The sequence below is a fragment of the Lasioglossum baleicum genome, chromosome 3 (assembly GCF_051020765.1).
Source record: "Lasioglossum baleicum chromosome 3, iyLasBale1, whole genome shotgun sequence".
NCBI classification, from domain to species: domain Eukaryota; kingdom Metazoa; phylum Arthropoda; class Insecta; order Hymenoptera; family Halictidae; genus Lasioglossum; species Lasioglossum baleicum.
In genome coordinates this window covers 3,651,317-3,672,700 of record NC_134931.1, presented here as the reverse complement: position 1 = coordinate 3,672,700, position 21,384 = coordinate 3,651,317, and the positions used below count along the sequence as shown (strand labels likewise).

Here is a 21,384-nt window from a genome sequence, read left to right as displayed (position 1 = left end):
TAGCGGTGTATTGGTGTATAGCGGCCTCGACCTCGACTCGACGCGGCAAACCTCCGGAATCTCAGCGTCCGACGTGGATCAACACGATTTTTCGGCGCAACTCCGCATAAATATGTTGTGCTAGTGTTTTAAAGGATAAGAACAATGAGCTTCTCTAGCGATGAAGTCAATTTCTTGGTTTACCGATATCTACAAGAGTCCGGTACGTTCTCTGAAACATTTCCTAACCTCTCTTAGACAATTCGTATAAATATCAATAACGTTCGAAATTTTTTCATTATCATTATCATTCGTTATTGCTTGAACTCTTTGCAGTTGGAGCTATTTTAACTCGAAAATTAAACATTTCTTCTGACCTAGAATAAATTTTTTCATTTTGCAGATATGAAATTGATGTAACACCTCCTCCAATACTTAAATGTTTACTAACTGATTAGATACCAACGTATTTCATAATCTAAACTATATTTTGAATAATGGTATTGCAATTTTTAGTGGCGACTCTGTGCTAAGGTTTAAACTAAGAGGTTTATTTAGCAGTATAATATTGTGACATGTAGGTGTTACATTGTTTCTAAATTCTTATGGAACATTATTTGAGAAAATTATAAATTATTTTCAGGCCTTCTATGTCAGGTTTACATAAGAAGGAACTACAGTGTTCTATCAATAATTATCCAAAGCATGTGTCTGAGGGTCAATTACCAGCCAGGGATACTATTCTTTGACTTTTGCTGAACATAGAAAAGAACAGCGAAGCTCGAGAGCCTCGGTCACTGAGAAGTGTAAACATAACTAATCCAATAACAAAACCTCTTTCTTCCTAATTATTTTTCTATGGCACTTGCACCAACATATTCGTGGTATTTTTTTAATGAAAATGATACCAAATATGATATAATTCCAATGATATTTACTCATGTAATGACCGATGGAAGTTAATGGGAAAGAAAGAGGAACTTTCATTGTTCGTTACACACAAATTATATCATATTTGGTAACATTTTCATTAGAAGAATACCACGAATATGTTGGTGAAAGTTCCATAGAAAAATAATGAAAAAGAAAAAAGTTTTGTTATTGGATTAGTTATGTTTACACTACTCGGCAACCGAGGCCCTTGAGCTTCAGAGCCCCTGACAGGGTATACTCCACGGTAGTGGGGATAGTTGTGGGACAATTATAGGCTAGACACTTGGGACATTTATCAATAAAACACTGTAATACAGAAGGAAAGACAGTACTTGCCTTTGAGAAGCTTTGTCTCTAATGTATTACGTTCGTTCTCATACTCTGGGTATTGCTGTATAACATGATTTAGGTCTTAAAATTCTGCTCCGCATTGGCAAGCACTGTTAGTACAGAAATATAGTAGAGCGTTATACTCTTATCACCGCTCCACTGTATACAGTTGCATTTCGTTACATTGGTTTGATTTTGCTTATGTTCTTTTAATAGGGTTTCAACATTCTGCGTACACATTCGGAATAGAATCGCATATATCGCAAAGTAACATAAATGGAGCGTTAGTACCGCCAGCAGCGCTCTTGTCCATTCTTCAGAAAGGGTTGCAGTACACGGAAGCAGAGATATCAATAGGCGAAGATGGAACGGAGCAAAGGATGGTGGAATCTTTATCCCTCATCGATGCTGTTATGCCAGATGTTGTTGCGTCAAGGCAGAATCAAATCAATCAGCAGAAACAACAGGTGAAAACGGAAGTGCAAGATACGAATGGAGAAGAAGGTAATTTTAGATTTTTTGTTAGCAATTATTTTGTGATCCTGGCACACCCTGGTTTATAAAAGTATTCAAATTTTATGGACCTCCTTTCTAGATCAGGTAAATCAAAGGACTGCTTTAGTTTACGGATTTGTTCTTGAGCTATATTTTGTTCTGCCATATGCATTCAAGTAGATGTCTAAAAATCTAATGTTTGTCTAATAACTAATGTCTAAAAACTAGTCTAAAAATATATTTTATTACTTTGAGAAAATAATGGTATAGCAAAATACAGCTCAATAGTAAAGGTGTGACATATTCGTAAAATAGGAGCGAACAATATTGTTTTATTTTGTTATAACACTTTCATGGTGGAGTGTTTCATATTTACAGATTATTATCGTAACGTTGCTGCCGGTCGCGTATACGTAACATTAGTCATGAAAGTGTTAGAAAGAAAAGAGTGTATCGAATTTAATATATATTCATCAATTTACAGTTGTTACCTCTAATGAAGGTGTAGGCACAAATGAGAGAGGAGGGGATAGAACAGAAATGGAAGTGGACGAGCAACAACAAGGTTCAGGTGGAGGGAGTAATGCCAGTGCAGTTGAAATTCCAGAAAGTAAAGCTACAAAATTACGTGGTCACGAATCAGAAGTTTTCATATGCGCATGGAATCCCACAACTGATCTTTTGGCATCTGGTTCCGGAGACAGCACAGCTCGTATTTGGGATATGTCTGATAATTCTCAAGCACCGAATCAACTTGTCCTTCGCCACTGCATACAGAAAGGTGGCACCGAAGTACCGAGTAATAAAGATGTTACTTCCTTAGATTGGAAGGTATGTTTTACGTTTAAAAATCTCTATTTATCAGAGGTGTGCGAGAACCTGAATAATTATTTGTAGATAACGGCAAACACACTTATTGCCCTTTTTCTTTCAGTGCGATGGTACCTTATTAGCAACGGGAAGTTACGATGGCTATGCAAGAATTTGGAAAACAGATGGTAGATTAGCTTCAACTTTAGGTCAGCACAAAGGTCCAATTTTCGCGTTGAAGTGGAACAAACGTGGAAATTATATATTGAGCGCCGGCGTGGATAAAACAACAATCATATGGGATGCGGAAAGCGGACAGTGTACCCAACAGTTTAGTTTCCATTGCGCACCTGCTTTAGACGTTGATTGGCAAACAAATACATCGTTCGCTAGTTGTTCTACAGATCAATGTATCCACGTGTGCAAACTTAATGTAGACAAGCCGATCAAGAGCTTCCAAGGTCACACGGTGAGTACATACAAATAATTGGCAAAAGTATTTGTTTTTTGACTATACTCGTTATCATTTACCGAATGAATTACAGAATGAAGTTAATGCTATTAAATGGGACCCTCAAGGCAATTTGTTAGCTAGTTGTTCGGACGATATGAGTCTCAAAATTTGGTCCATGAAACAGGATACGTGGGTGCACGATCTCCAGGCTCATAGCAAAGAAATATATACGATTAAGTGGTCACCGACTGGACCTGGAACACATAATCCAAATATGAATTTAACTTTAGCTAGCGCATCATTCGATTCGACAGTAAGGTTATGGGACGTAGAGAGAGGAGCATGTATACACACACTTACGAAGCACACGGAGCCAGTTTACAGCGTGGCATTCAGTCCAGATGGCAAATTTCTTGCTAGCGGGAGTTTCGACAAATGTGTTCATATTTGGTCCACTCAGGTAAGACTGTTACATTTTCTTTTTACTATACTAGGAGGTTCCGCTCCTTGTTCGCTTCGCGATTACGCAGTATTATATATACTTTTTATTAAATTTCCCAGAGTGGTCAGTTGGTACACAGTTATAGAGGCACCGGAGGAATATTTGAAGTCTGTTGGAACAGTCGAGGCGATAAAGTTGGTGCTTCGGCATCCGATGGCAGCGTGTTTGTTCTTGACCTTCGTAAACTGTGATTGCAACCATATAAAAGACTATACTTCATTTCACGGACTTCTTACGGTTCTAAGTTACCTTCCGTACGTTTTCTTTTATTACAGTTCCACTTTTTACTTTTTAAAATACTAGCCACGTTACACAGTCGCCTGAACTGTTTGTCCTTATTGACTATATTTCGAAAGAGTATTAATTATTTATATGTAGGACTGAAATGTGTCAATAGTAGATTACGTATCGGAAAGAAATTTCAATTGGAACGGAAAATAAGAACATATAACTTTTCTTTCATTCTTTTCCCGAGATTTTGTTGAAAGTGTTCAGGGGAAAAGTATTGTACATTAGTATTTTCGGTAATTATATATTTTAGCGATAGCATATTTGAAATTCGCGAAAGTCGGCAAGGAACTTCGTTTCTAGATTGTTACCCCACGGAGAGTTAGGTTTGTACAGCTTTTAAATGAATATCGATTAAGTCTGGGTTAGATTTCTTGACGAGTTCGGCCGTTGGGAGAACGCGGAGTTCGCTATAGTCATCCTGTCTGCATTTGCGAATATTTAAAAATTAAGGCCGAGCGGAGAAGTTGTTCAGAATGATGGCCTTGGCAGCATATTTCAAGGTCATGAGGAGTCGCTAATGTATATAATTACCGTATTTCCAATTGTGGCACTTTGTACAGCGAAACGGTTCGACAGACATTATATTTCCAGAGAAAAGTAAAGTACGATCTCCATTCGCTCGAAGTGAATGAGATATATGTTGTAATTGTAATGATAATTAATACTAAGTATTATATAAACATCGATAATGGATAAAAAAAAGAATAAAATTTTTTAAAGAACAGTAAGAAATGGCATTATGTATTTCTATCACATTTTGTTGGGGAGAAAGAGAGAGGGAAAGAAAGAGAGAGAGAGAGAGGTGAATGAACGCGCAACACGCTAGTCTTAAATGAAGTTTATTTCATTTGATCTACTTTTTGTGCAATTTATATCGTCAGAATAAAAAAAAAGAAAAATCGAAAATAAATAATATTATATAATTTCTTGAAATAAATAACTTATATCTACTTTATGCACAGTACTTTTAGAATGCATAATGCATATACAGTTTTTAACAAGTTATGTTATATAACATGTAAATAATGATAATACATAGTTATATCTATTTTCTAACATCACCGTAAACATCAGAAGCGTTAACTGTGTTTCATTGCTACATCGTTATAGTTCTAACACGTTGTCGATGTGAAATCATTTGCAAATGAACATATGTATATTTCGTTCGCGGATCAACAGATAAACAAAAGATATTAACCGAAGAGAAGAAGATGTTCTATCAAATAATCATTTGATTCAGTGATTTATTTATCTGTTTCGTATTTTTAACACTGCATAAAAATACTTAGGACTAAAATCCGAACAATTAGAAAACAATTTACGCTTCGATGCAGTACGCGGATATAATATGTGTATATGTGTAATTGTTAAGGGGACAAGCGTTCTAAACATAGTGTACATATTCATTAGTAACACGTAAAAAAGGAATCATCGATTTCCACATAATACAGTATTTCTTTGGTATATCGTCTGACTGGAACACAGTCAATTCCATCGTCCCGTGTCTTTCTGAGGATACTGTATTTAGATGCGAAGGAATGTAGTCGTCATAAACTCGAAATAACATTCACGAAAAGAATCGTTTACAGTTTACGTAAAAGACGCTTCGGCAAATATACATATATCTTTGAAACATTTATTTCCAAATACACTTATCGTTCGTACGAGAGAAATGTCCCCGAGCCAAAACTGAAGATTAGAATGCTAAAATAACAATGACATTGCGTTAGGTGTATAATTCTTCCTTTTACATACAACATTTAACCCTTATCACAAACAAACATTAAAACATTCAAGTAAATACATAAGTATCTAAAAAACAGTTATCGTACAGCAAGTAAGTACAATTTCCTATTACTATAATATTTCATGCCACGGCGGATTGGTTTGGAATGTGTGTCACCGTTAAAATGAAATAATTACGATAAAATACCTTGCGGTATCGCCATCGTTATGCTTCCGAAACTTAACGTTAACATGAAGTAACATTTACAATAAATTACATGAAAAATTGTACATCGGATGTGTCTTATGCGAGGGGTGGGGGAAGGTGGTGGTGGTGGTGATTGATTGATTAGACGGACTTGGAAAAGATCACAACACATAATACTGTTCTGTTTCAGGATTCCACGTGATCGAAAAGGAAAAAATAGAAAATAAATAAAATACTTAGACTCCTTCGTGTGTCGTTTCTATTATTTTTCCTTTTCCGGGCATCGTAAAATTAATCTATAGCTAAGTGGAGGAAACTGATAAAGGAATACTGGAACATTTTTACAATTTTCTTAAATATCCCGAGCTATTAACCCTTTGCACTCGAACGGTGACTCTTGAGGCGCCAGTAAAAATTGCCATACCACACACATTTATTCAAAATATTTTAATATTATTAAACTCATCTGTATTCTATGAATTGTAAAAAGCTCAACTGTTTGTTGAAAACAGGTTGTTGTGCACAATGTAAAAAAGATTACATAGAATATAAAAATGATCCGAGTTGAAAGAAATGTCTTCATTTTCGAATTAAAATTTCTTCGAGTTCAAAGAGTTAACTATTGGCACACATCGCTTCGTGCTCGGTACGCGAGTAATTTGCAGGTAGCAGGGTAGCGGATGAAACGGTTTTCAAATTATGATTCTTGTATGCCAGAAAACATACGGGGATCTATGGTAAACCATGAGGAATGTTACGAATAATACACAAACTATATGTTAATCGTGTTGTTAGTTAAAAAACCGTAATAGCGACTGTTGATTGTGATTCCATTGTATTTTTTGAGAAGACGCTTAGAGTACACGCAATTCGTTCGCCTGCACCTGAAAACAATAAATAGAGGTTTCTTCAGTATCCACATGCGGTCGATTACCATCCTACAGTTCAATCTACTCCCAAGTAGCCACATATGTCCCTAAAACGTACGGTTCACGTCCAAACGTCCTACGTCCATTCTGCGTACGTTTTAGGGACGTACGTGGCTACTTGGGTTGAACTGTAGGATGATCATTGATAAGTCGAGAGTGCAGAATACAGTTCGTCATTTTGTCGAAACATTTCACCTAACCATAGCGATAAACAATTGTCTCGACTTATAATATATTTTCACGCAGAAATAATTACCCTTCGTGTCTGGTCGTCGTGTCTCTCTCGAAAAGCGGCATCGTTTACCTGGAGCCAGTCATCTAGTCTTCCTGGAAGTTTTTCCGGCGCCATACTTCGGTCATGTATCTTTTCCTCTTGATCAATCGTAAAGTCGATCCCGTTCCTCGTTCTCGAGATGGGTTTGTTCATGCCTCCGGTGAACAGGGGTAGCGATCTCTTGCCAATCACGTCCAACAGGCGACGATTAGCATCGACCTGCTGTTGATCTTGCATCGCTTTGCGCCGAGCCAATTCGAGAAGCACTCTTTGACGAAGCACGTCCAGGTTGTTCACGATTGAAAGAGATCCAATCCGCTTGGTACGGACCACCGTTGATCCAGGATCGTTACTCGAGTCGAACATTTCATTCTGTAATAATATTAGAGGTCGTTACATTAGGTCGCAAATTGCACAAACTTCCGCAGTCTAGTAATAACAATTCCGAACGACCTAATACCTCTAGAAAATGATATCGCACTATGGTCAAAAATAAGAATGACAACGTGATTGGATCGCGGGAGACCCGAAGGTTGCGGCAAGGTCGACTCGCCTGTCTCGCGCGACAGCGAGACAATTCGTGTCGTTATATCTTTATTTCGATCGTTATTTTCCGAGATTAAATTTCAATTTATTTATTCAGCCTTCCAAGGGTGTCGTGAACTCGGTTCATTCGGTTAATGGATCGACTCCGGCAGATCTAACAACGAAAGTATTACTGCGACGACCCCGTAACACCTTTTATGCGGCAGTTAATTTTTTCGACGCTGGCTAAGAGTGAAACAGGCAACATCCTATGTATACAGAGAATAAAGGAAAAACGAGGGTCGTTCCGGTGCACGTTCACCCTCATTTCCGTCGATAATATTTAGGGCTCGTTCGCGAAACGAGGAATAATTCTTTTCTCATAACCGGAGCGTATTATTCTTCGATTCGCCCGGGCGAAACTTTTCCCCTACGTCCGACGTTACCGCGATAACGAAGATAAATAATATTGCGGACAATGAAAAACGCGATTCGACGGCGGCACGGTCGACGAAAACGATTATGTTAATAATTCCCTCGATCGCGCGAATATTTAAAATCCACGCGGATCACGCGCAATGCGCTTTCTCTCCCGTTAATAACGGAAATCGACTGCAGCGGACGGTGTCAACGCGAGAAAATTAAAGCATCGATTTAATCAGTGGCGATTAAGTCGCCGTAAAAAGAAAAGGAAAATGGAAGGCAACGACTTATGGATTATTGTTACCGGGGATGGAATGCATGAGCTCGCGGCGCGACGAGAGAACCGGAAAAAAGAAAAGGAACTGCAACGATCCTCATATGTGCAACGCGCCGCCATCCTTGCGCGATATTTCCCTCATTTTATTGCCACTTCCGGAGGTACGCACACACGCGTAAGAACATGAGCAAAAGGCCCTGCGGCTCATTTCGCGAAGAGGTCCACGTATCTCAGGTCTGGGAATACATTGCGTAAAACCGTGCTTTCATGTTCGTACCAGTTTGCCGCCCGTAATTCACGTTCCTTGTTGCACAGAGGAGATTTTTAAATATTTTGAGAAGTTGGCGAGTGGGTTCGGTCAGCTAGAAATCATCGGTTCTAATTTATTCTCCCAATAGAGTCAGGTGTAATTGTTTCGAGTCGATTGCGCGTGTTTGTGTAAACATATCAGCAGTACGAAGTAAGTAAACACCATAAGCGCAACAAAAGGGACAACTTTTATGCATTTACGACAAAAATGTGAGTAGGCGTAACTGAAATTAGTAATTGAGAAAGAAAATTAATTTCCATTTCACTCTAGTTCGCTGCAAATTAAGTCGAACATACAGTGGGTGTACAAAGTATTCGTACACCTTTTAAAAACGAATAACTTTTGACCAATAAGAATGAAAAAAAAGTTATTTACTCATTAGCTAGTAAACTAATCCTTCTAACGTTTCAAAAAAACTCAAGCTGTCGGGTCGAATTTTGAAAAAATTATTCGTTTCTAAAAGGTCCACGAATATTTTGTACACCCAATGCATTTATTTTGCACAGAGATCCGCTGTTTACCGATAACGTATTCATTAGTAATGTAGATATCGAATTTCCAGAATGATTGCGCGCGTTATATGTTTCTGGCGAAGTCCACTGAAACGCGTATTGCCTATGAACGTTAATTAACAGCGGTTTCCCGGAAGTAGGTTCCTACCTACCAGGTAATAGTGGCTGCTCTTCTGAGAGCGTTTTAATTAACGCGTGGAGACGAGAGACCAGAAGAATGGTACATCTCGAGGAATGGTAATGAGGTCTTAAATCGGCTAGTTGTCGCTCATTTTCACACATTATTTCCGACTGAGAATGAACACAGACATTGGTCCGGAGTGATTAAAATCATCAGAAATCTATGCTGCACCGGCGCTCCAATTATCATTTCTCATTCGACGCCATTGTTCACGAACCCAACGAGAAAGATCTTTCCATTATGCCAAAGTTCAGCTATATGTATATTTCGACGAGATTCTGATTTTTCTGTTATTCGTATTTATTAGTATACATATATGTATACTGTGGATTCAATGCAAAAGAGTTGTTGAGAATGTCGAGATTTATAGCATACTAGCTGTACCCACGCGTTGCTGTAGCTCAGTCTGGTTAAATTGAAATGGAATCGTAAACTATTTAGTATAGCGTGTGTTGCTGTTACGTCCAACGGATGGCACTGTTTTTCATAAAAAAGCATGTTTTTATCTGTCACAAGGTACGAGTTCTGAGTTGATGCCGTCACAAACAGACAGGCAGACGCGATTTTATTATATTCATACCATTTCGACCATATTTTACTGTTTTGACCATATTTTTGCTTCTAACTTCTGTAAAACTGTTGACTCATTTTGTAGACTCTCGCACGCTAAGTAAGCCTGTTTTCTCAAAACTTATTTCCGACAAACAGTTCAAAAGTTACGGCCGAAAATACCTTAAAGCAAAACTATCAACATTTTCGAGTTTATATCGTTTTTCGCATGACCCATTAGATCGCGTCGGAGAAAAAAGTGTCAAATATGAAAGTTGTAGAGAATTAAATTTCCAATCGCCAAGGTGGTCTCAGATTTTTCCTAAAACTTACCGTTGAAAAGCTACAGCTGTTTAAAAAGTCGGTAAACCAAAAAGCTTAAGAAAAACGCACACTTTTTGTGTTATAACTCCTAAACTATGCAAGATACAGAATTGGATCAGTGGCCATTTGAAAGAACTCGGTGAGCTGAATCCAATGAGTACCTCAAATTGAATATTGGTGCTACCAGTCAAAAGTTATAAGCAAAAACGTGCCCAAAAGACGGCGAAAAAGTCGTCTCTGGTCACTAATGACGTCACAACTTTTGAACGAATGGACTTCGTCGAATGCGGAATGTCCTAAAATCTTCCCGAAGAAACGCTGCGCCTAATGGCTCAAACCACAGCTTTTTACGTCCAGCTGTTTCGAAGATGTTAGATTATGAAATTTCCTCGAAATCCGTGAGGTAGTGACGTTTCCACAAGTTACCATATTTTCGATATGCCAATTCGATTTGGACAATTTTAAACTGATGTTACATCGACGTCGAACGGCCATGGAAGCCATATCGACTTCCGAACGAACAATTTTTAACCTCAGCTGCTTACGTAAATGATTCTAAATGTATTTCAGAAAAATATGCTTCTCAATCCATAACCAGCGCGTGTAAATATATGTATCGCATGATGAACCGATGTTGTAACGCGTGCATTCACAACGTCACTGCCGGTAAATAAACCGGAAGCCAGATCACGCGGAAACGTTTGATTCCCTATACATATACCACTTCGGCGAGATGTACACTGACTCGTTCTCGATTCGCATTCTGAATTCAATTCTATCCACGAAGGTGTGTATCCACGACACAAGTCAATAGTTGATGGACACACGGTGTTCCGACAAACGCAGGGACACGATGTAATGGTATTATTCGTCGCGTATCCATTATTCTTAGAGGCCACACACAAGGATTTTAGCCAGTCGTTCGTTACCGGTTCAGAACGGATGATCTATGTATTGTTAGCCGTCTACAATGTGTTCGAAACGATTCTAATCATTGCAACACTGTGCAAAATGCTAGAGTAAACGATACGATTTATCGGAGCTGTACTTATTTATCTTTGATATGTGTGCCTATAATTATGAAAGTGGACTAAGTGGAAATTGAAAAGAAGTTTATCAGTTACTTGACATGATCGACATTATTTGAAACTATATTAACACTGAACCTACCGATCCTTCAAAATAACTGGTACATATTCCCTTATAAAAATGACAAGATTGATTTTATTTAGACTTTGTGCGGCCCTATTGTAATACGCGCTCTACTAAAGGTATACGCAGGGTGTCTCAAAATTCCTTCAACATCCGGAAATGAGAGGTTCCTGAGATCATTTGAAGCAAAATTTTCCTCTGCAAAAATGTTGCTTCAAATGATCTCAGGAACCTCCCATTTCCGGATGTTGAAGGAATTTTGGGACACCCTGTACACAACTATTCCTTATGAAATCATTTTTATTATTTCAATAATTGTAAAATAAAAAATCAGGAACCGGTCATTTTGACCGGTGGTGGTAGGTTTAGTGTTAATTCAATGTGATTTTTACGATATTGTCAATAAAAATGACTAAACAAGAAGAACGTTTAGCCATAATCAAAAGTCTTTTCTTCAAATATTCCCATTCCTATAAAATTTCATGTTTTTCGCCACTTCAACGTTAATGTGGCACGTCTTCCCCTTATCCGATCAACTTCATCTTTTGCAGGAATTAGTTTCTTACCCAATGGCACAATTTTCAAAAAAAATTTCACCAGGTATAGCTAAGGTCCACCCTATTGTACATTGTACAATGTCAGGGCTTGTTTACTAGTAAACCTAATTTTGAACGTTATTCTTGATTTTCGTCTTATTTCCAGCCATAGAATCGACCTGACCTAGCTTATACCATGAATTATGAAACACCCGGTATATACTTAGACCACTTTCATAATTATGGTCACATGTATGATTTTATTTTTGTGAAAGACAGAGTTGGTGATTTTGAAAAATCACTGAAGTAATTCCGCTAAAACAAGAAGCGATTGGATTTTGGATTTCGACTTTCTCAACATACCTCCAACTCCGGGATCCGATGATTGATTAGCAGCAAGAATGGCGATCTTTCCCGGGATAGTTCCCTTTCGTCGTAAGTGTTATATGACAATGGTTGACTCTGTGTCATAGTAATCAGGAAGAAGGACATCAGAATCTTGATGAAAACCATTTTCTCGGGTAAAGTTATCTGGAACAGAGAATACACAGAATGTCAATCAAATCTTTTCTCTATACATATACCAGTTGAACTATTGAACTGTCAAACAGATGTGGATATAACTAATGCACAGGTGTGCTAATGATTTTCTGGAAAAGCTACAGAGAAACATGAATTTTCTCGCTCGGAGGATTCCGCGAAATGTAGGCTAACGATATTCTGGGAAAGCTACAAAAGAAACACGAGTCCTCTCGTTTGAGAATTCTTTGAACAGCTGGAAAAATGAGCGAAAGAGGATTTTCCTTTCTATTTCACGGTGATTTTACCGATTCCTTGCTATCTAGATTTCAGTTCAGAAAGCCATTTCGAAACGTGTTTGTTTGCACTGTTAACATCCGGTCTGAGGGTGGCTGTTCTTTTGGTACTCCCCTCTGATGGAAGTGCCATTAACCTCTTCCCGCTATACGATACTTCTGCACCACTATTCTTCCTTTCGCTTTCAGCGTCTTTATCGTTCCTTTTTTTTCTACCGTGGATAAGCTGATTCGATCAACTTCTGACGAATACAGACACGGTAATGCGATACTGGTGGAAACATTCTTTCTGCTTTAATCGGAGGAAACAAAATGATCTTATCTGTATTCGAAACGTGCAAGTTATATTTACTCAGAATGGTAAAAAAGTAAGCACCCTCCGACGTCCACTGTAGCACCCGGAACTTCAATTTGCTTAAAAATTCTTTTATATTAACAATCAAGTGGTAAATTAATGATACTTAAATTAATTTTACATGAAACATTGAATGGAATTTCGACAACCAACTTTAACCCAGAAACAGATAAATTTTTCCATTGTAATCAATCGCCTTGTATATTTTAACCCCTTGCCGTATTTTGCAGTCTAACTAGTGTTACGGCTTTCTTTTTAAATGAAATAAAATTCGATTCGTTCGTAATCAATGTTTAAGCACTGAAATAAATGTAGCCATACAGAAAATACAAATTTTCTTTTCTCTTCTACGACATTTTTCGGGATAAAGATAATATTACGGACAAGGGATTATTACACGATGCTTCGATATTTTCCTTCGAGATTCGTTTTCGACCGTGAGGAATGCGCGAACAGAGCCAGACAGATCAGGCGACCGGCTATCAGGCGAATTGCTCTGTTTCAATTGATATGTCTATATTTAGGCGAAGAAGAACGTCGAGCACGTGCAATAAAAACGGGGCCAAGTTCGATAGTGAATGAATCTGGTTCAATGTGCTGATGTGGACGTCAACGATCATCGTTGAAGCCGCGAAGCACGTCATCGTCATCGTCATCGAGTTCATTAACACCAAGAGGGTAATTTGTGTTCGGTAATTTAAGGTACCCGCTTTCCAATTACACGCTGGTTCTACCTTCGCTATATACCTGTTGGAAACAGACCTAGCTCTTGCGATTCTGCCATTGTCAGCCGTTTCGATCGCTGCCTTGTAATCGACGAGCATCGACAGAGATTTTTAATTAATAGTCGAGCCGCGTGGATTACACGTTGCCGACGGAGCATGGACAAATTTTCAACAGAAGGTCGTTGAAATTCTACTCCGAATTTTCCGAAAAATTTCTAGCGATGTCGAACAATAGAAATAAATATCTACGCAGTCAATTCTGATTATTTTTATATCCCATAACATTCTGCAGTCTAGTTGGCAGCATTTACGTCAACAATAGCCTTCATAATTACGATATTCCATTGAATTATGCTCTTGTACAATATGCAAGGTTGTCATAAAGTTATAAATTCTCCGAGTATAGAGCAACAGCGTGCGCGAAATGAATTTAATTGTTTTTACGCAATTTAAAAATCCCGAGAGTTACACAACATGATGTTGGCAGTTCAACGTTTGGTGTTAATTTATTTAAAGTTTCTTGGGACGTTGTAATTCCCGTCAACTTCGTTTCATTCAGGAATCACTGCGTGCATGAAAACGATAACGTTAGAGAGGACTTCGCGAGTTCCCCATCTCACTTTAGCCTACGCATTAGCCCTGTCATTGAATCGCGCTTTGTTCTTGTCTTCTGACTGAAACCAACAACACTATCGTTTTCATTGTACTGTTAAAGGATCATAACTCTATTGATAATGTCGATACTCTTACTGTTCCAAGAATAACATCGCGCTTCACCACGGTAAATGATTATTCGAAGCCGCGGATAGGCTTATGCTACGTATCTATTCGACTCCGTGTCACCGAGAAATTGTATAATAATTCACTGAAGTGTTTATCTTATAAATATAATTCTCATAACTGTTCAATTTACGATCGCGAAATAGTCCTTTGTTGCTAACACTATTTCGCGTTCTTTTTCGGTCAACAGCCGATTGAGTTTCATTAGCGGCTGCAACAATAGCTACCAAACCGTAGGAGTGCACAGAATTGCGAGAATCGGTATTTTCGACGAATCCTGCAATCCTATAAATGTAAATTCGGGTCAGATAACGCTAATACCGTTTCACGTTTTACGGCCGGTTTTTTCAGCAAGATAACACCACCATCAGTTGCAAATGAAGATTCGACTGGCGTTCGTAGTAATTAGGAATCGATAGTGCCAATACATCTCGACGCGACGCGACGGTGCGAAGCTCAAGGAATTCTGATCGATAGCTTTCGATTATTAAACAGAATTCATTAGTGAAACATATATGTAAGTGTGGTCCACCTATGAATATCTCCTTTATTTTTTATGGGATAACAAATGTTTTTAATGCAATACAAATTGTATCACAAGGTGAATGCTTCGCGAATGTTATTTTTTCACAAGGTCTTGTTTTCTACATACACACCCACCGTATATAGAAATAAATTTGATCATTAGACTGCGGATTTTTATGTAAAAATTGTCTTAATTGCAAGACATACGCTAATTTTTAACAATTGCAATAAAATTTTGATTACATGTGCATAAAATCCACAACCAAAAACAGGAGGAAAATTATGACACAGGGTATTTAGGTCAGTTAAATATTAATTGCACCATTATTGCGCTTCGACTTCCGCAGCGTGCAGATTTCTTTGGCAGAAATTGCATGTCAGCTTCAGAGAATGCTATGAAAGCATAAAACATTGGAAAAGGTTAATAAGTTTGCAATTAGAATTTCACGTTTCGACATTTCATGTGGAATAACTTCGTGCATTTTATTCTTTAGAATTGCAGGTTCCATTGCACAGTCCATAGTCTACGGATTTCATTATAGAAATCAGTCAAAACAGTCAAAGAATGCCAGATCTGTTTTATATTATTCCCAGCTTATTAAGATCAAATAACAATCTTTTGCGCTATTTATATTTTCATGCTGTGGGCGTGTTTATTAAAGAATGCGACGCGAACTCGCGACGAATCTACATTCATCGGCATCTGCCTAACAGAAAAAAAATGGCGGAAGCGATGAAATATTCACTCTGTATGCAAATTGCAACCGTACGCGTATCAGGAAATTTTTCATGGCGGCTGGAAATTGCAGTTGCGGCAAATCTCCGGCTATTTCCCGGCATTACCAGAGCTAACTTCGACTGATTATCGAAACCCTAATTTTTTCCATAAGGATCATCCGACGTGCAAGCATTTGCACATTGCATTTTAATTGGACAGGTACCACCGATTTTTCTAAACCCGCCGCAAGCTTTCGCTTCTCTTATAATTATCATTTCATTACGTTTAGGAGTGTAACGCGTATGTGCGGAACAGCAAACCCATCAACATGGCGGTTGCAACCCATGGAATATGCCTTGAACCACCGGAAGCGTGGTGTCGAACGGCGGAAAGGATTAATCGGAGTATATCGATTTATTGATAGCGTCCTTGGTCCTAAACAATAAGCTGTTCTCTCAAGGAGATAAGTCTCTAATGGCATTCGAAATATTTTTTTGATCGACTAAACCGATCTAAATGCATCTGAGATTTGTCCCATCGAATCAAACAGGGACATTATTATTTTTAGTAGTCGTAAAAGTTAGAAAAGTCAATCGAATACATGCAATTCTAATAAACCATTTATTCTGAAGTAAAGAGCTTGTTCCAGTCACGAGACAGTTCTCTTTCTTCCATTCTTTGGCCGAAGCGCCGAAGCACACCAATCCGACATCCCCTCGAGATTGCAGAGGTTCCAGGTTCATTACAAACTGCCGCAAAGTAGTTACATCGATTTACGCGAGCTCGCAAAGGTCTGAAGAATACCTCTTTACATTCCTTTGTTAAGATCGATCAGGCAACCGATAGAAGTTTTCTCCGAAAGGCGGAAATTCGCAGGGAACGGAGTGTCTCGAGTACTTTTCCTCCCTTCCTGTTCGCGAACGTCCGCGAATAATTTCACGCCTGTTGCCTCGTGGAATATTTTCTCCTATTCCCCAACCTTTTTCCCGGCCACTCTCGCTGCCGTCACCGGCCTCGTAATTAAGGTCTTAGCTCCGCGGACGAGTTAAGGCGAATCCTCAAAACGAGAGCACCGTACCAAACTTTGAAAAAAAATCCTCGCGACGACGACGACGACGCACAGTGTACCGAATGGCCATTTTAGGTGGAAAAAATCATGTCAGTAAATAGATATAACTTTCATGTATTCTTCTTTGTTTGTTTGTATTTATCTTTATGTTGAATCAAACGTTTGTACATATCATTTGCATGGAAATGAAGCTAAATAAAGATATTTTTACCCGAATTGCAACAAACTGGAGTGAAGTAGAAATTTATTTTCTTTCTTAATATGTTTAATAAGTTAAAAAGAATATAACAGTATTGTTAAATTGTTCTCGTATTTCTACTGTTTCAAATTGCACCTACTCGTTTTTGTCATAAACGCATGAAGTGAAGTATGATTTTTTCCCACCTAGATTAGAAATTTTCTGCAAAATTCCTTTGTATTAACAATCGAGTGCTAAATTGATGATATTTTATCTTTGAAAAATTACATGTAATTGAAATATTTTTTCGAAAATACCATAAACTTGAAGATTGAGACCTCCGCTTTACAACGACACCACATAGGTTGACATTATTAGCCACGTCTGATGTGTAGGATTTTCTTTCATCTATCGCGAACGCGAGTCTGCACACGGGCCGCAGAAAACCGCGAAATTTTCCTCTTAAGACTGTCGGAACTTCTGTTTGTAATGTATTATGTATGTATTCATACCGACCACGCATTCGTTTTCGTTAACGCAATTCTGCAAATATTTATAAGTTCATATATGTTCCTCGGCTTGCGGCTCTTCGTTCATTTTCATTCGGAATTTGCATTTAGTAGTGTCTTGGGAAAAATAGTTGAAAGAAATTGCAGAGACGCCCCTTATTAACACGTTGCGTGCAGTTTCGACGATTTGACCTCGAGCACAGTAGACTCCCGTATAACGCGACCAGAAACTTATTTAAAAAGACTTCCCGGCCAGATGGTTTTTGCGATTTTTCTTCTAAAAGAAAAGCGTTAAGAGATTTTGATTAGTATCATGTATAAGGCCATATTACCTGAAAGGATACTACAAAAAGAATCAATGCTATTATTTATCTTATGTATTTATTTGTAGAATAAGCAAATTAACGTGTTCAAAAGTTCCCAGCCAGTATATGTTTAACAAAAAAATTATGTTTGTTTTTGATTGTGTAACAATTTTGCGGTAGATTATTTAACATATTATAATTAATATTTTGTAGGCATGTCCTTTGCAGCAATAACAGCAGCACAGCGACGAGGTATGGATTCAATTAACCGAGTAATGTAGTCGTGTAATAAAAATTTCTTAACGCTTTTCTTATGGAAGAAAATCGCAAAAATCATCTGGCCGGGAACTTTTGTACGGCACTGTATGTATTCGTAATTTCTAACAATTTTTTCATCGCGTTATATGGAACTCTACTGTATATTCAAATATTGTTCTGATAATACACTCTGAGCGTTTTTAGCTCCTCAATGTGACTCGAAATCTAAATGATTTCTTGTTGAATATAACAAAAGTTCTTATATGTTCTCATTGCTGTATTTTACTAATTTTTGTTATTAATTATGTATGAAAAGAGCGGAAGAGAATAAATTCAGTAAAACGTTCTTCCAACTTGAACGATTCTTGCGTTAATAGCGAAGCTTTGGCAGTCCCATCCTTCGAACTTAGTTTATCGCGGCCGGAAAGCTTCTCGCGGGCGTTTTATTTCTGTTTTACCGCGGTGAAGATAAAAAAAGAGCGGTTGTTTCTTCTGAAAAAGGTTCTTACGCGATGTTTTTACGTTTCCCGTGCGATATCTCACGCAATATTGCAACGATATTTCGCGGCGTGGGCACACGCGAGAGTTGCTTCACCGTTGATTGCTTGCCTGATCACGACGATAAGTTACACAAGCCTCAGGACTGACCTGAATCGTTCGTTTTCGCGTTAACTTTAAAGCAAACCGAACTTCCACTTGCTTCGCTTTATTAAATGTGGCATGATCCATCAAACATTGACTTTTCCTCGCGCACGCATTACCGGCGGACACTTCCAGAGAAATTTGCGGTCGTCGCGCGCCGCTGCAGGATCTGTTTTCGTACTTACTAGCGTAATTAATAGAGTACGATCGAAGACCTAACCGCCCGGTGAGATACAGACTTTAATAAAGTGTTGTGGAGTACTATTCGAGATCCAGCCCTTTCCTACCACGACACTTGACACTTGCCACAAGCCAGCACACTCTAAACTTCTTCGCAGTTATCGCCAAAGTTCTTGCAATTTCTTTGCAAAATACTCTCCTCGAACTTTCCGTATTGCGAGAGACGGGCATCGGGACGTTTAGGGTTCTAGAAACGTTTATTTAGAAATGTCCTAGAGCGAGGAACTCTTTTATCCTTATTCGATTTGCACATAGCTCCAAGGAAGAAAAATCATCTTATTCGGACCTCGTGACAAATTTCCTGAGATACGATTCTCAAAATATTTTCTGCAATTTCCATCCAATTTAAAAAATTTAGGACAGGATCTTACCTCGTGCATAATCCAGTGATATATGTAGAGGGACTCGCGCTAATCAAACATTCTTGAATCAATAAATCTCGTGGGCGTTTGAGAAAAAAACGTTCGCAGAATTTGCAAGATGAAATTAAAATGCCTTCGCGGCGACGGATCCTACCCTATTAATTCGCACTCTTATTTTTACCGTAATCTTCTGCCGAGGAAAATCCCATTTCGTAGTCACTCCACGTCGACGTTGTGATTGAAGCATCATCGCGCCTTAATAAACTACACAGTCTGTCCGATAGCCCCGACGAACGCATAAAAATGGTAATTGTTAATATGAATAATTCCGTGATACTGATTGATCGATCGTCGATCGAACGCCTCCGGATTTCATTTGCCTATTTCCGCCCAAAATTCAGACTTCATTCTTTAGTTCTGTTTAGGTTGATTGTACCATTGTTCCAACAAGAATATACATTTCACAGTACAATTCGAGTATTGTGTCTTTCCCAGGTTTGGTTACAATTGATTTAGTATCCTATAAACCAGGTTCATCCGAGTTTTTAGTTTCCTTGTCTGTTTCATCGAGTTTTAATACGAAACAAAGTTTATTATTACTCTCGAGTGGCTTGCCAAGTAATATTTATTAATTCACTGCTAATTTTTATGCAAGCTCGGACCTTGGCGAACTAATTTACAACAATGTCGTTTCCGTTACGGTCTATTATTTATCGCGACAATGATGCAAAAGTTATCTTAATTTTCAGTAGAATTGTAAACTCCGTCGAGTATTATACGTTTCGAAAATTGCCGTAGATGCATAAATGCCACTGTCTTCTTATTAGTATTCAGCATGCGTTTATGCAAATCACGAATTCATGTTTTGTTTCGCAAAAAGTGGTAATAAGGGAATTTATACCATCCATCAAGGGATTTCGTTAAATTTCGTTCCATGTTTTATAAATTCATTCATGTGGTTTACTGGTTTATAATATTCGAGTAAACGTATAAAATATGCAGTCTAATGATTACACTGTGTAATGATTGCAATCGATGCGCGTTCAGATTCATGTAATACACTGGCCGACATTACCATAAAGCCACCTGATTTTTTGATGAAATCTTATAATTATGTCATAGTTATGAGAAGCTGATGCACGACAGCATTTTGGGATTAATAAAAGAAACCATTTACATGATTACATTTTCATAGATATATTATTTATTTACAGAAAAACGTAAAGTTATATAGTTTAACCAGAAACAAACTGCGAAACTTCCATAAAGCCACACGTTTTTTAAGTAGATAACATCAAGATTATCGAAATTTCTTCTATATTTACAAATGAATACTTAGTATAACATTTGTCCGGGGCGCCAAAGTTTGGGGGCGCCATTTTGGCTGTAAGTGTGAGCAAAATATTGATGTGTTAAATGCCCAACTATTAGAAAATTTGCTTTTATTAAAATTTGAATAAAATGACTTCATTATTATTGAAAATAAAAAATATATGTACCTTTATTTAAAATATATATATATTCTTAAGGGGCGGCAATGTGTCTTTTTGTCCGGGGCGACGTAACCGCTAGAGCAGGCGCCGAGTATAATTACCATTTCTTCGAATAACGTCGAAAATTCGATTAGGCATTGATGGAATCACAGTACGAAGAGTTTCTGCTTCGATGGATGTCCAGACAAAAATGCTGCAAAATCCAGCACTCAAAGAACGACACAAACGAGCTCGTCTCGAATTTGCACAAAGGCATACGTCCTGGACACAAGAATGGGAAAATATCATTTTCTCCGATGACAGTTTAACTTGGATGGGCCAGATGGTTACAAATACTACTGACACGATTTAAGAAAAGAAAGTAACGTTGCAATGAGTCGTAACTTCGGTGGTGGCTCATTAATGATTTGGGCTGCATTCAGAGTCAATAAAAAAACACCAACGGAATAATATAAATCCAAACAATATATACGGAGCTGTTGGAGATGGCCTTAATACCATTTTTTTTTGTAAATAAATAATATATTTATAAATGTAATCATGTAAATGGTTTCTTTTATTAATCCTAAAATGCTGTCGTGCGTCAGCTTCTCGTTACTATGACATAATTATAAGATTTCACCAAAAAATCAGCTGGCTTTATGGTAATTTCGAGCAGTGTATAGAATTCACCGTAGAAATTAAAACCGGC

General features: G+C 38.0%; 2 protein-coding genes across 2 annotated transcripts in view; one reads left to right on the top strand and one right to left on the bottom strand.

Annotated features, from left to right (window-relative positions):
* The first annotated feature begins 3 nt into the window (after positions 1–3).
* LOC143207507 (F-box-like/WD repeat-containing protein TBL1XR1) lies at positions 4–4,591 on the top strand. The gene is made up of 6 exons (XM_076421067.1): positions 4–202; positions 1,459–1,746; positions 2,222–2,568; positions 2,672–3,016; positions 3,093–3,461; positions 3,563–4,591. The coding sequence occupies exons 1-6, from the start codon at positions 145–147 to the stop codon at positions 3,692–3,694; spliced, it is 1,539 nt and encodes a 512-aa protein (XP_076277182.1). The 5' UTR covers positions 4–144; the 3' UTR covers positions 3,695–4,591.
* A 25-nt stretch (positions 4,592–4,616) lies between these two features.
* Dh44 (corticotropin-releasing diuretic hormone 44) overlaps positions 4,617–21,384 on the bottom strand; it is a 53,660-nt gene continuing 36,892 nt past the window's right edge. The window contains exons 2-4 of the mRNA XM_076421074.1: positions 12,083–12,250; positions 6,913–7,302; positions 4,617–6,611 (exon numbers count right to left, since the gene is read on the bottom strand). Coding sequence (XP_076277189.1) covers positions 6,582–6,611; positions 6,913–7,302; positions 12,083–12,232 — 570 coding nt within the window. The 5' untranslated portion in view covers positions 12,233–12,250 and the 3' untranslated portion in view covers positions 4,617–6,581. The remainder of the gene's footprint in view (positions 6,612–6,912; positions 7,303–12,082; positions 12,251–21,384) is intronic.

Excerpts from the sequence above, each read along its gene's own strand:
- LOC143207507 (XM_076421067.1), top strand. The coding sequence starts at position 145 with ATGAGCTTCTCTAGCGATGAAGTCAATTTCTTGGTTTACCGATATCTA. Across the intron at positions 1,747-2,221 it reads AGATACGAATGGAGAAGAAG|TTGTTACCTCTAATGAAGGT; the intron begins GTAATTTTAGAT and ends ATCAATTTACAG. Across the intron at positions 3,462-3,562 it reads TTCATATTTGGTCCACTCAG|AGTGGTCAGTTGGTACACAG; the intron begins GTAAGACTGTTA and ends TAAATTTCCCAG.